Here is a 13,919-nt window from a genome sequence, read left to right as displayed (position 1 = left end):
AATTTACCTTAAATAAATGTAGCCATGGTATACACAGGTAATTTCTCAGACAGATCTATGAGTGAGTATGCTACTAGACCATACAGGTAATGCCCACTCCCTTTTTAAAGTGAAGGGAGAGTCCCCGGCTTCATGTTGCAGCGGGTGAATGATTGGCTAAGTGGTATGCTTGTCCAATTAGATATATTATGTACACAGAAAAAAAAATCACTAGTCGAAAAAGCAGAGCTGACAGACACCAAGAGTCAACTCGATTTAGTTTTGACTCCCAAAGTCACTGACTGAGAGCCAAATCCAATTCTCAAGCTTGTTGGAGTTGAGGAATCGTCTTTTTGTGTGTGGCCAGTACTGTATCGTCATTTTGCTTATGCTAACTGCCAAGTTATTCATCTATTTGTTCCAACAAACCACTGTTGCTGCTGCCAGAAGCGCACACCAGGCTGTGTCACAACTGTGTCACATATGTCCTATCAGTCACGGCTGGCACCATCATGTAAGTCTATTGGAGAATTGTCTGTGCACAAATAATGGCTAAGTTGTAGATCCATTCCATCCATGTAGCATCAAAGTGAATGGTCTGATATGGTAGGCGAGGTTTCCAAATGTAGGTTACTGTGACACAGTAAACTATTGTCTTCAGCCCTAGTCTCTGCTCCAAAACACTCTTGAGAAGTTTAACTGAACAGGTGTTTAGCTTTGTTAGCTAGTTATCAAATCAGCAAGTTAATTTAGCAAAGCAACTGCCAGCAACAGTACTACTGCTAGCTTTTAGCTACTATTAATGTTAGCTATTGCGCAGATGTGTTAGCAACAAGTGATGGTAGCTGACCAGATACTGGTTCTAGCTAGCTAACTAACAAGCTGACATTATCTTATGTTTGTTATATCAAAAACAGAGAGTAGCACAACGGACATTTAACAGAAAATGTCACGGATTATCGCTTTAAAGTGAACACAGAGAGCATATTCCCATAGACACAAACACTGACACGCATAACATTTTCCTCTTTTCACATACAGGTAAAAGAATAAAAATCTGCTCAGTCACACACACGCACACACAGAAACACACACACTCCCCTCCAAGTGTCTGTCTCTTCTGATCACAGCCCCAGCGAGGTGTTTGTACTGCGCCTGTGTGCTAGCACCACATGGTCGTTTTAATGTCTGTCTTCCTTCCTCTCCTTCTCGTCTTCCTCTCATATTCACAAAGAGAGGAACTCCTGGGCCATGTGTGTGTTCTGCCTGGCACACTGCAGGCAAGCACACAAGCTATTTGGTCTCAATAGAGACCAAATAGCTTCCTATTACCGCCAACCCACACTGCTGTTAAGACAGCTGGGCGAGTGCGAGGCTGTGTGCTTGTGTGCCTGTGTCTGTGTGTGTGTGTATCTTCCTTTCTTGTAGTTTTGTCTGTACCTATCTTTCTCTGCATATGCACTTCTCTTTGACTCTGTGTTTGTGTCTGTGTGGGTGTGTATGTGGACCTTTCTTTTTGTGTTTTCTGTGTCGGTATTTATCTGTCTCTCTGCCTATGTATATCTCATTGTGTGTGTGTGTGCGTGTGTGCGTGTGTGTACTTACGCCTTTCTTTTTGTAGTTTTGTCTGTATCTTCCTTTTTCTGCACAGATATTTCTCATTGTGTGTACCTTTTTGCATTTTTGTGTTTCTCTATGTTATGTATTCCTTATTGTGCATGTGTGTGTGAGTGTGTCTGTGGGTGTGTTAACCCCGTTTGTACTGTCAGAGTATTTGGGAGCTTGTGCTGTACCAGTGAGCGATAGCAGCAGCAGCAGTACTGTCCTACTGAGCCTCATGAATAGGACTAAATAATTTAGCAGGGACACAAATGGAGGAGCTAAGCTGCCCAGCAGTGGCCCTGCAAGACTACAGGAACCATCGCTTCATACATGGTATCAGCCTGGAGGTGGACTCTTATATGATGGCTGACCGTACCTGTACATATACACACACTAGCCCTGTCTATGAAGCTGCAGCTGACTCATTTATTACATCAAGATACAAGCCTGTATGGTTAAATTAACACAAGGCTCCTGTAGAAATGCAAACGGAAGTAGTTTTGGTACCAATTTCATTTATGAGGAGGAACGTATCAATGCATAAAAACTGTGTGTATGAGAACATGGTGATCTCGGGAAGGCAGGGAGATCGATGGCGATAACGGTTTGGCATTGGTTTTTATCTTCAAGAAATCAGTGTCATTATCAACATCAAAAGAAACGCTAAGGCACAACCACTTCAGATTCAAGACATTGAATAAGTGTTTCATTGCTTTGTCCCTGTTAGAGGTAAACTTTAGTGCAGTCTAGCAGTGGCAATGGGCCTTTTCCATTTCATTTTTGCAGTGGTTTCTGCTATTTAAAGATAAAAGCCAAGTATTTCTCACTAATATGAGACTATTTGTACAGGCCTTATCTAAACAGTAAGATGAATAGATAGATCTTCTCTATTCATTTTACTAGCACATACAGTATTTCTTCTTCAGTGCTTCTGTGCTGTTTTGGCCCCAACACCCCCAACCTTATGTCTCAGCATAGGGGGCATCATGTTCCAAAAAGAAATGTGCTGTTTGGGGTAAACGAACATCTGTTGCTTCTTGTTGTATTATGGTTTGTTTTTGCGGTGCTACGCCCACACTCCCTGTAACTTGCTCACCTGCATTGAGCAACCCATTGCTCAATGCATTTAGAGACTGGGCACTTCACACCGCTTCGTTTACTTTCCTTTTATGCTTGACCATTCAGTTATGTCGAAGTAGGGTCACTCTAGTCTTTGTAGAAACCTGTATCTGTCATGGGCATCAGTTGGGTATAACAAGATGTGGCACTTACCGCATCTTAACCTGAATCTAGAAGAGATCTTGTAGGCCAAAATCCCCTGAAATGTATTTTGAGGCCATATACATATATATAAAAAACAAAAAATCACATCAGGAGAGATGTTCCCTCTAAGAACTTTCTAATGTTTGTCTTCATAGAAACAATGCTGATGGTGATATTTCTCTCTGTATTTTACTACTTTGGCAATTAACTTTATATCATCCATCTTCACTATCTACACAGACTCTCTCGTGCATCAAAGCAGTCACATTGATTTGTTTGGGATAATTTTTGACTTGTGATTAGTCTCTCTCTCTTTCTCTCTCCCAAGCCCAAATATTTACTAAACATCTCATCTTATTTATTAACTTGATAGCAGACCCGAAGTTCACTTGGCATATGGTATTTCAAAAGCAAATAAGATGTTCATCATCCCACAGTGAATCGCTTGTTTTTAAAATCAACATCAGCGCACATGTATTAATCAACAACAAAAACAACAGTGAAGACATTAGTTGGTTGATTATGAAATACATGTGCTTCTGTGGTGATATGATGCAAATATGACCATTTATACTGTATTTCCACTGTGTATTCCAATGACAAATACGCAGCGTGCGGAAAAAATATACTGTGTTCCACCGGTCACAGTCAAGAGTTCCACATCCCAACTTAACCCCTGGATGGAGGGACTTGACCATAGCTTCACACCCCCGGTGACTGCGTGCATCAGACATATTGCAGTTCACTCCATGATGAATAAAAACTATGAAGAGTCGATGAGAGCGAAGCCAACTTCATCTCAGCACCTTTCATTATCCTTCACTCCTCTGCTCTCTAACCCGTACACCCTTACCCACGTATCCACTTCCAAACTCCCCTCCTCCCCAACCCGCCCCTCCCTCTCATATCTTTATGCACAGTACTTCCTCAACCCATTACCCCTCACCTATCCTTCCGCACTCCCTCGCTCCATCCCGTGCATCCTTAACCACGCTACGCCCTAATCTCCCTCCTCCCTCCCTGGACGCCGTGCCAGCTCGCCAGCCAAGTCCTCGACAGGTCATTTGACTCCCAGTTGTCAATGGGGTATGTTATTACCACAGCGCCCGCTTCGCCCTCTCTCTCCAACCTGAATCTGAAATGTGCAGCGTCATTCCCCCACCCAGCGCGGACGGACCTGCAGAGGCCGGGAATGGCAAAAACAGAGGGCAGAAAACAGATTCAGAAAACAGACAGGACAGCCATTTGAGTTAAAAGTGCTACTTGTAGCATTTTAACATCAAGAAATCATTCATTTTGAGACATTAGTATAATTACTAATCAACTAATTACAAGTCTACCAGCCTCTACATTGCTTTTTACATTGTGTACCACCAGGTCGGATTTTGCAGGAAATCTGCTAGATTGCTTTATGGCACAAAACAGGAAGAGAGTGCTGTTTTTCCAGGTGTTAATTTTAGAAACACTAACACTAACAACAACACTAGCATGAGATAGAGGCGACCAATCATCTCCAACATGGTCTCATTTATTTACGGTAAATACACAAAGGCATCACAATTAATTTATCACTATAAAATGTATACTGAAAGGTCATAATGTAGAGCAGCAAAATGACAAAAATAAACATTCAAAAGTAAATAATTGATTGACTGTGAATACATTTGAAAGGCACTCATAACTAACTTAACTTTAACACATCATAACTAACTGATTGAAGCTTTTCTGTAAAAGTATCAGCAATAACATGGACAAGCAAAACAAAAACCAGAGGGGAAATTCATGAGGCTGGTAGGTCTCTCCATTCATCCATTCATCTGTCTCACCAATACATTAATAGGACCTAACTAGCCACTTTGCCAACATACTGTAGAAGCTAGATGCTGCCTGGCTCTTATCGTCATGGGCATCGAGTGTGTGTTTGCAGTAATTGTCAATGCCTTTAAAAAAAAAAAAATGAGTCCAATTGGGCCAGTGACTGAATAGAATAAGAACAGAATAAGGTTTTCTATAAAGGCTTGATCAACAGGTGGAAGGTAGACAAGTGGATAACTGTGTGTGAGAGAGAACCACAGAGAAAGCGAGACAAAAACAGATAGCCAAAGCTGTCGTGTCGTGTCTGTTTTTAAGCGCATGTATTTTTGCTCTCGTTTAGCATGCACCATTGTCTGTGCCTAGTCTCATCACAGCAACCGACAGCCCCGTAGTAACAGTGCTGCAGCAGGAAGGAGGTAAATCAGCCACAAAACAGATGCGGCCGGTGTATGTGTTTGTGTTTGCGTGCGCGAGGTAGTGTGTGTGAGGAAGTGAACATGGCAGATTTAACAGGCCGCTGAGCAGCGGAGAGCCGCTCCCCCTCTCATCCAGTCAGTTTGCCTTCAGCTCGGCTTAATGCTCCGGCCTCCAGCCCCCAGAGTGGGCACACCGCACACAGCCACGAGACTGAAAACAAGATAGAAGACAGTGGATGAAAGAATGGATAGATAGATAGATGGGTAGATAGGTAGATTGGTAGATACACTGCAAAATGTGTGTATGTCCATCTTAACAAGTTGTGTAGTCTCATATTCAGTCTGATTTTACCCCAAAACAAGTGAAAAATCTGCCCATGGGGGGAAGATAATTTCCCTTGTTTCCAATGCATTTTCACGTTTCAGGGATTTTATAGAAACAAGTATGAATATCAAGGCAGATCACTCCACTAGTGTCAAGAAAATAACACTAGACTCAAGAGAATCCTTGAAACAAGCTGTTATCTCACCCCACTGGCAGGCGTTTTCACTTGTTTTAAGAAAAATAAGATTTTAACACTCACTACTGCATTAAATGACTTGTTAACATGGACATTGTTGGCATTATAGATAGATAGATAGATAGATAGATAGATAGATAGATAGATATGTCTTTGCAGTTAAGTTTTATTTATTGATACCAAAATTCATCGCCCTCACTGGCTTTTAACAATTTATGTAACCACATATTATCTGCAGGTCCTCAAGTATCTTGAATTCAGAAGTCCCTGAACACTGTTGAATACAACCCTAACTTTCACACCTTGGCGATGTGTTTCTAAGGTTTTCTGGTTTCTGACCATTTGTATTCGGTTTGTGTGTAATTGCTGGTGACGGGATCGGGTAGGTCCGGAGTCGGGAGGCCAATTAACTTATAGTTTAACTGTGACTGATAGTTTCGTGCGACTGTGAGCATTATTAAAGGCATCAGATGATATAGGAGGACAGGTCCAATGATGCTGCTGTATGATAGGAGAGGGTAGGGGCTAGACAGACTGGCTCCTTAGCTGGCAAATGATGGAAAGTCTCTGTTGAAAACATTTAAGGATGTGGTGTGTTGGCTGAAACTGAGGTAATGAGTGGGCTCAGCGCATAGTGAACAGAACACTCATATAAACACATACCACTCAACGTAATTGCAAAGTTAATTCTCTCATTATCTCTGGGAGGAGCCGTGCACTTCAGAATTACCCAACTTCACACCACAAAGGCTCGCGGAAATGAAGGGAAAAGCGAAAAAACATTGCCGCGGCACTGTAATAGGCCGCCTGGACAGAAAACACAATTCCTAGTTGAAAAGGCAGACAGTGACAGCGTAATGAGCACCGCTGCTGGTGCAGGTACAGTAATTTAGTAAGCCAAGCGCAATCTGCTCTGGTGAGAGGATATTGAGTTGTGATACCAGACGCTTCATTGACAATGACAAAACTGGAAATGGAGTCTCGTTTGCATGGCAAAACGAGGGGGAAAAAACAGGCGTTCTGAAAATTACACGAGCAACAAGTAGGCTCATGAAAATAAGGCCGTATTTCAGCTAATAATCACTAGCTGGTGGCAGTTTCCACTCAGGAAAGCGCCGCCCTCATGAGCTGCGACAAGAGACGTTCTTCATTGTTAATCACTCCTGTCCCATCCCTAACACTGCGGCTCCATCTCCCTCTCTCCCCAGGTTGGAACAAACGAGTGGACTACGAACCGGGAACAGGCAGCAAGCAGCTGTTTCCCAAGATGCACCTGGAGACGTGCGGCGGGCCGCTGTCGTCGGTGAGGACCACAGTGGAGCTGCAGACCAGCCACATCGGCAAGGGCTGCGACCGCGAGACCTACTCTGAGAAATCCCTGCAGAAGCTCTGCGGTTGGTTGACTAACTTCGGCAGACAAAGCCATTAACAACAACAGCTGCAGGAGCAAGTCATTTATGTTGCGTTTTGAATCCCATTACTGTCCTTGTGTGACCAAAATGACAAGTAACTTAGATTGAGTGTGCATTTCTGGCATGTAGCAGTAAATCAAATGTGAGTTGGACCTGTGGCTATTATGATGGTGGATTTAGAGTATGCAGAGGATGGCTGATCAAAGACCATTTCTGACTGAGGCGGCAAAGTGAAAGTCAGTGCGGTGAATTAAAAGTAAGCTGCTGCTAAAAGCGTCAGTAAGATCCATATTATGAGCACCAGGGTCAGACGGGGCCTCGGGCGCCTTTCTCCGCCCTTTTAAACCAACATCTAAAAGCCCTCGGTCCGTGCCGCTCTCTTATCTCGGCTTGTGTCCCTGGTAAACCCCCTATGCTAAATGAAGGCACCAGAATGGCAACTTAAAGCTGTGTCGCTAATGATGTGACAGAGAGGGGGCATTAGCCGCCCCAGATGCAGCCAGGCTCTCTCCTTGGTGACTGATGAGCCGCCGAGCCACCGTGTCGGTGCCCAGAGCGCCGACAAAGCGGCCGAGCCCAGCCGCCCCCACCCCCCCCACCCCCACCACTGCCCGTGCGCCACCGCCAGCAGGGGGGCTGGAGTCATCATCTTTGACTAACGGCCTTCGCAAGCCCCCATTCCAGCTCATCTGAATGCATAACGTCCTTCTCCTTCTCCTTGCCTCCCCCGGCTCCCTGTCCATGCATGGTTTACCACTAAAGAGTCCTTTTCAGAGACCTCATAATCGTTATCTGATAGCGAATAGAATAAATTGTAATTGCTTTTTTAAAGCGCAATCAATTTGAGATAATGTACAAAGACATCGGGCAAACAGAACGCTGCAGCTGGGCGCTGGCGAAGTCGATGCGTATTTATTTACTGAGGGAATCTAATTACTGGGAGTCAAAACGTCGACGCTGGCATGAATACGAGGCAGAGAAAAACAGAGCTTTACAGATGGGGGAAAAACATTCATTAATGTGCTAATGTCGTGTTATTAGCAAAAATGAACAGACGCATGTTTCAATTGTTTGCCCGGACAAGGGAGACATGGTGAAATTTGACATTGCCCATTTTTTCTCCTAACAGCATGGTTCCCGTATCGCTTTGATTTATTACCATCCATAAGCTGTTATAAATGATTTATAAATGTGGTTTAAATGCATGAAATGCATTTTTCACTGTCACAGAGTGGGCGAAGATAGATTGGTAAGGGCATGTCAAATACACTGAGGAGAAAGGTGAGGAAGGTGGGCAAAAATAATGTTTGTCAAGGTGACAGTGTCAAAACAAAGATCTTTTATGACCCAACATGTTGAGGTAATTGAGTCTAGGGATTGATGGAGTGGCTTTTAAAGGGAGGAAGAGAATAGAGAGAGAAGGGAAAGGGCTGAGTTGATACAACGGGGTAATGATTAGTTTGCTTTGTCGGGAGGTGCGGGGATCATATAACGAAACTGTGTCAGCTGTAAACAACACGTGCGATTGGCTGCACTTCAAATGATCCGCTGTCCTCTCCACCGAGAATAACACGAGTCCTCGCTGTCCCTCTTCTCTTTGTGTTACCATAGCACTCGGTCAATATATCCCCTCCGTTTCCATAGAAGTAGATTTTAGCGGTAAGCTATGCGCCTCCTGTGGGAACGATGACTCACATCTATTCCCTTTTGAAAGTCAGTTTCATTTGCTATGAATCAATACCCACATCCTCTATCCATCTCGGCCCATTGATTGCATATTAAGCTCTGCCATCTGCCTTACTCATAAGTAATCATAGCCAAGGTTAGGCCAATATACAGTGTATATCTGCCGTGATTGTTATTGACACGTCTTTCGTCACACCTCTCCTCCGTTCCCACGGCGACTACCCCAGGGGCCTCCTCGGGCAGCACTGACCTTCTCCCCGCACCCAGCGCTGCCACCAACTGGACAGCGTCCCTGGTGACGGACAGCGGGCGGGACAGTGACTTGATCTTCCGCTTTGACGGTCGCCAGGCGGCTAAAATCCCAGACCGGGTGGTGCCCCAGAACCTGACGGACCAGTTCACTATAGCAACCTGGATGAAGCACGGGCCCAGTCCCGGGCTCAGAGCCGAGAAGGAGACCCTGCTCTGTAACTCCGACAAGACCGGTGAGTAAGAGCCTCTGCTGGGACGGATTGATGTTGATACTGAGGAACAGAGAGAAATCTGAGCCTATATCCTTAAATGCATCTTAATGCTAAGACTGGGGGGCGGCAGGGTGTCTTAGGCTGGGGACAGACTAGAAGACAAGTTGGTGACTCTTGGGACCTCTAATTTCATGGGAATTTATGAAAACCAATGTGAATCAATATGTATTAAGTGAAGTTCAACGCGGGCTGTAAACATTGCAGTAGAGCTGGAGGTGAGTAGGCTTCATTATAAAAAAGGTAATGGTAGTTAGTCTAGTAACTTACATTCATTGTAGGACAGGAGTTCCCAAATTATTATCACTGCATTATTATCAATAATTATTATCTGCATAACTTTATTATAACACTGTCCTCACTGTAAATTGGGTCTCATTGGCTGTTGGCGGCATCCATCTTCAAAAGAATCTATGATCCTCACATACTTCAACACCCATCTAGACCTTGGGTCATAAATATCAGACATGTTTGATCTGATAATGGGGGCTCAGATCAGTGTGGTTAAGATTGAACCTGTAAACCCCTTACACTGCCAGATACTCTGGTGGATCCATCGATCCCGACCAGGCCTCAGATCAGGGATTCCCCTCCCGATTGTCAGGATGGCCAAATGTGGTGATTGGTCTGATAATCCTCTTGTGTGTCTTAGTGGTTAGTGCGGTCCAGGTTTAAACCCCTGTATGACCATACCTGCCAAAGTATTCTTAAGCAAGATATTTAACCCTACCTGCTCCAGGGGCGTCGCAAAAGCTGGCTCACCCTGCACCCAAACCAGAGGGAGAAAAGAGAGTTAGATAGATAAAAGTATTTCAAAATCAAATAATCTGTTGTTTATACTTCTGCCTACATGATCCTAAAATGCATTTAGGGAACAGGACATTGCTCAAATCCTGTTGAACTGAACAAGGTTAGGACTGCTGTAATGGAACAAAATGATACAAACCACATCATAGCACGCCTTGCAGTAAAGGGTGATTCTGTTTTAAAGAAATACAATGAAGATATGGAAGCGCTCTCCCTGTCAGGCGGCAGACTGTGAGGTTTCATAAAGCGAGACGTCAGACTGAGTTTACCTGACAGTGAGCAGCCGTGGCACTCTGGTCCCCGGGGTCTACTCCCCTTTTCCTCTTTCCCCCACAGAGATGAACCGTCACCATTACTCTCTGTACGTCCATAACTGTCGCCTGGTGTTCCTGCTGAGGAGAGACTTCACCCAGGTGGACACCTTCAGGCCGGCCGAGTTCCACTGGAAACTGGAGCAGGTAGGACGCTCTGCTGCTGTGCATGATGGGGGGACTTGCGTGACATGCTACTTATACCTCAAGGTCATCTCTGTGGATTTGATTATCAGGCTATGGGCCAATCTCACAGACATGGATGAAGCCTCTAGCTTGGATTAAGCCTGGATTAAATATCCATTGGGATATATATATATATATATATTTTTTTTTTTTTTTTTTTGACCGGTTTTGGGATAAATTTAATCCATGCCAGTCTGTGTCTCACCCTAAAACTAGAAGACTCTGGGTTAGACTTTGGGTCCATTTGCACAGAGTGTGATGTAAAGTTTATAGGGACTGAGGATCACTGGTCAGGTCACATGACTTCACCAGGACTTAATTAAGAGTCACACTGGTTGCATATCAGCACTTCTAAAATGCTTTATGCATAGCTGTGGTTGTGTGTGTGTGTGTGTGTGTGTGTGTGTGTGTGTGTGTGTGTGCGCTTGTATTTCTATGTAGTAGCTGGATGCGCTAAAGAGCCTCTTAAAATCCACAAAAAAATCCTCTCACCTCTCATTAACCTCAATTAATTTGGAGAGCTATCATACCACTCTATTTAACAGCCATGCAAAAAATAGTTTTTCAATGAATTTAACCTCTTTCCAATACACATTTTCCATGAATATGAGCACTTTCTTGTTGGTATTTTTATAAGACAGCTATTGCTGCGTGACTGTTTTTTTTTTTTTGTTTGTTTGTTTCTCTCATTCCCTGACACATCATACAAGCGTTTCTCTGAGGATTCAAATGTAGCTGAGGATGAAAGGCATCGCATCCTGCCTGACAGGGAGCAGAAAAGGAAAGGACTGAAAATATCACCATTTTTGGTGGAGTTTTCGGTGCAGAAATTTCCAGTTTAAGTGGAGCATGGCTGAAAAAGTTTTAGAAACACAGCCTTAAAGAAATTCCCCACTTAAATCCAATGATGAATGGGTTATAATATACAATGACGTTCATATAGAAAACACCATCTGTCCTCACCATAATCTTCACAAATCTCACCTACCGAAACACACTACCTGATGGCTACTTGAGCAAACAAGTACAGAGACACAAACCTGCTTGCTCCGAGGACACAGCTGTGTGTGTGTGTGTGTGTGTGTGTGTGTGAACCCTTGAGGGCGGAAGAGTGCTCAAGGTCAGTGTGTGACCTTATCGAGGGTGTGCTAATGCAGGGGAAAGCGCATCTGGCAAGACTGGCAACAGAGAGTCAGCGCCTCAAGGCTTAGGGTTATGGAGTGTGTGAGTGTATGTGTATCTGTGTGTGTGTTATGTCATTCTGACCTGAAGTTTCTCCACGTATCTGAACACACAGAGTATGAGTCTGGAAAGAGAAATCGTGTCTTTGTGTGTGTGTGTGTGTGTGTGTGTGTGTGTGTGTGTGTGTGTGTGTGTGTGAATGTAAAATATACTGAGCTTGTGTATCTTGCACCTCAAAGTGTGTGTATATGCCTAACCTTGAGTGTGTGTGTTTAGTGTGCACACGTACATATGTGTATGTGTGTGTTGCTATGACTACTAAAATCAACTAGGCATGTGTATCTTGTACCTCAGAGTTTGTAAGTATGCCTAACCTTGAGTGTGTGTATGTGTGTAAGTATGTATGTTCGTGTGTGTGTGTGTAGACAGCTGCTGTCTGGCGATCAAAGAGTCTCTCTTAAAGTCAGGCAGGTCACCCCGACTCCCAGACCCCGCGCTCAGCCGGCGAGGACGTCTGATTGGTCGGGAGGGAGACGCACAGCTGAGCCCGGGCGTCCAGATGCGGCACCCAGGGCTAATTTGATCAGACAGATCACCGCTCTTGATTGGAGGAGAGCATGACGAGGTCGTACCTCAACCTCCTGACCGCGCTCGGTGTGTGTGAGTCATCGTGTGGAGGAATTTGCAGAGATTTCCCAGAGAGTCGGAGCTGCTTGTCTGTTCTCGTCTCTCTCATCCAGACTCTACCTTAGATCTTCTCTGGTCTTTTTTAAAGGTGCAATGTGTAGCGGTTTTTAAACATCGGTCAATCATTGTCAGATTAATTGTGACACCTTGGTGTAATTACCAATGAGACCATGGTCAAGATGATAGGTAGCCTCTATCTCATGCCAGTGGTATTGTTAGTGATAGTGTTTCTTCATTTTGGTCAAAGGTTTTCTCTTTTGCTTCATGGAAAAGGATAAACATGTTGGAAGTGATTTTTCCACCGGCCTTTCGCTCATTTCACCATCTGCTGTTGGAGAGTGTGGAAAGTCATTGGAAGGTCTGAAAGCTTTTGGTCCGTTTGCTCTGGAAGAACAGCACCCTCTTCCTGTTTTGTGCCATAAAGCAATCGGAGCAGATTTCCTGCCAAATCCGACCCAGTGACACACAATGTAAAATGCAGAGTAGAGGCCGGTAGAGGCTGCCGGTCTTCTCTGTGACGGTCTCGCTTGTTTATGGTACTTCTAATGTCTCAAAATGAATGTGATTTATTTATGTTAAAATCACCTTTAAGCACCTTTAAGTTGGGTTAAGTTGGTGCAGTACAGCACTTCTTTGGGCGGTTCCAGAAAAGAGGAGGGTAATTAGTGAATACTGTGGTCTTGCCTAAATGGATTTCAGTTTGGTGTTTTTTTTTCTTTTCTTATTACAGCTTGAGGTGATAAGTAAAAGTTTTTGCCAGGCACACAGGCACCACATACATCTTAGTAACAGGCTGCACATTAGCTGTGAGATTGTAGAGTTAGAGCTAACACTGTTGAATCTCTCTCTCTCTCTTATGTCTCTCATCTTCCTCTCTCTTGTTAATAGTTGTCTCTAAAACCTCAGGGCATGGAAGGAAACTTTCATTAAGTTGCTATCTCCTCTCGCCTCTCGCCGCTCTCTCATCCTCCACTAATGTGTTTAAAACAAAATGAACTTCTGAAAAACTCCAACCTGGAAAACCCTTGCACAGAAGAATCTCCTCCTCTCCCCGCGTTGCGTTGGTTTATCACAGAAGTTCAATTAATTTCCAGTAAAATCCAATCGGGCACTGGGAGCCACTACAGAATGGCTAGAATGGGGGGAAAAAAAAGATGGTTGGAGATATTAGTTTTACCTGCTGAAAATGAGTGTGCTATCTGTTAATGACAGACACGGGGTATTTTGAGGTCGCATGGCTTTATGCGGAGGCCTATTGTGTTCAGTGTGGTTCAATATTTTGGAGTTTTGTCTGTGGTGTGCATTGTTGAGACAGATGGCCTGAGGTAGAGGTTTTGTCAAACCGGTCCTTTGTGTTTGGTTTGTTATTCTTTAAATACAGACACTCATTAGAAATGTCTCAAAGAAGGAGACTCAATTTTGAAGATGTTTTGTGCGCCAGTCGATACTGAATGAGCCGCTGTATGTGTAATAACTGTGTAGAAAATTGGACTGCGCCCAATGCGCTGTCCAAAAAATAGCCTTTGGCAGA

At 44.1% G+C, this 13,919-nt stretch overlaps 1 protein-coding gene across 1 annotated transcript in view; it reads left to right on the top strand.

Annotated features, from left to right (window-relative positions):
- Positions 1 to 13,919, top strand: part of LOC139910040 (calsyntenin-2-like) — a 208,387-nt gene that overhangs the window by 150,590 nt on the left and 43,878 nt on the right. Inside the window, exons 6-8 of the mRNA XM_078284020.1 lie at positions 6,805 to 6,990; positions 8,922 to 9,179; positions 10,359 to 10,480. Coding sequence (XP_078140146.1) covers positions 6,805 to 6,990; positions 8,922 to 9,179; positions 10,359 to 10,480 — 566 coding nt within the window. The remainder of the gene's footprint in view (positions 1 to 6,804; positions 6,991 to 8,921; positions 9,180 to 10,358; positions 10,481 to 13,919) is intronic.

Source organism: Centroberyx gerrardi, chromosome 6 (genome assembly GCF_048128805.1).
Source record: "Centroberyx gerrardi isolate f3 chromosome 6, fCenGer3.hap1.cur.20231027, whole genome shotgun sequence".
Classification (NCBI taxonomy): Eukaryota; Metazoa; Chordata; class Actinopteri; order Beryciformes; family Berycidae; genus Centroberyx; species Centroberyx gerrardi.
Note: the sequence above shows the minus strand (reverse complement) of the source record. Positions and strands in the feature narration are given on the sequence as shown.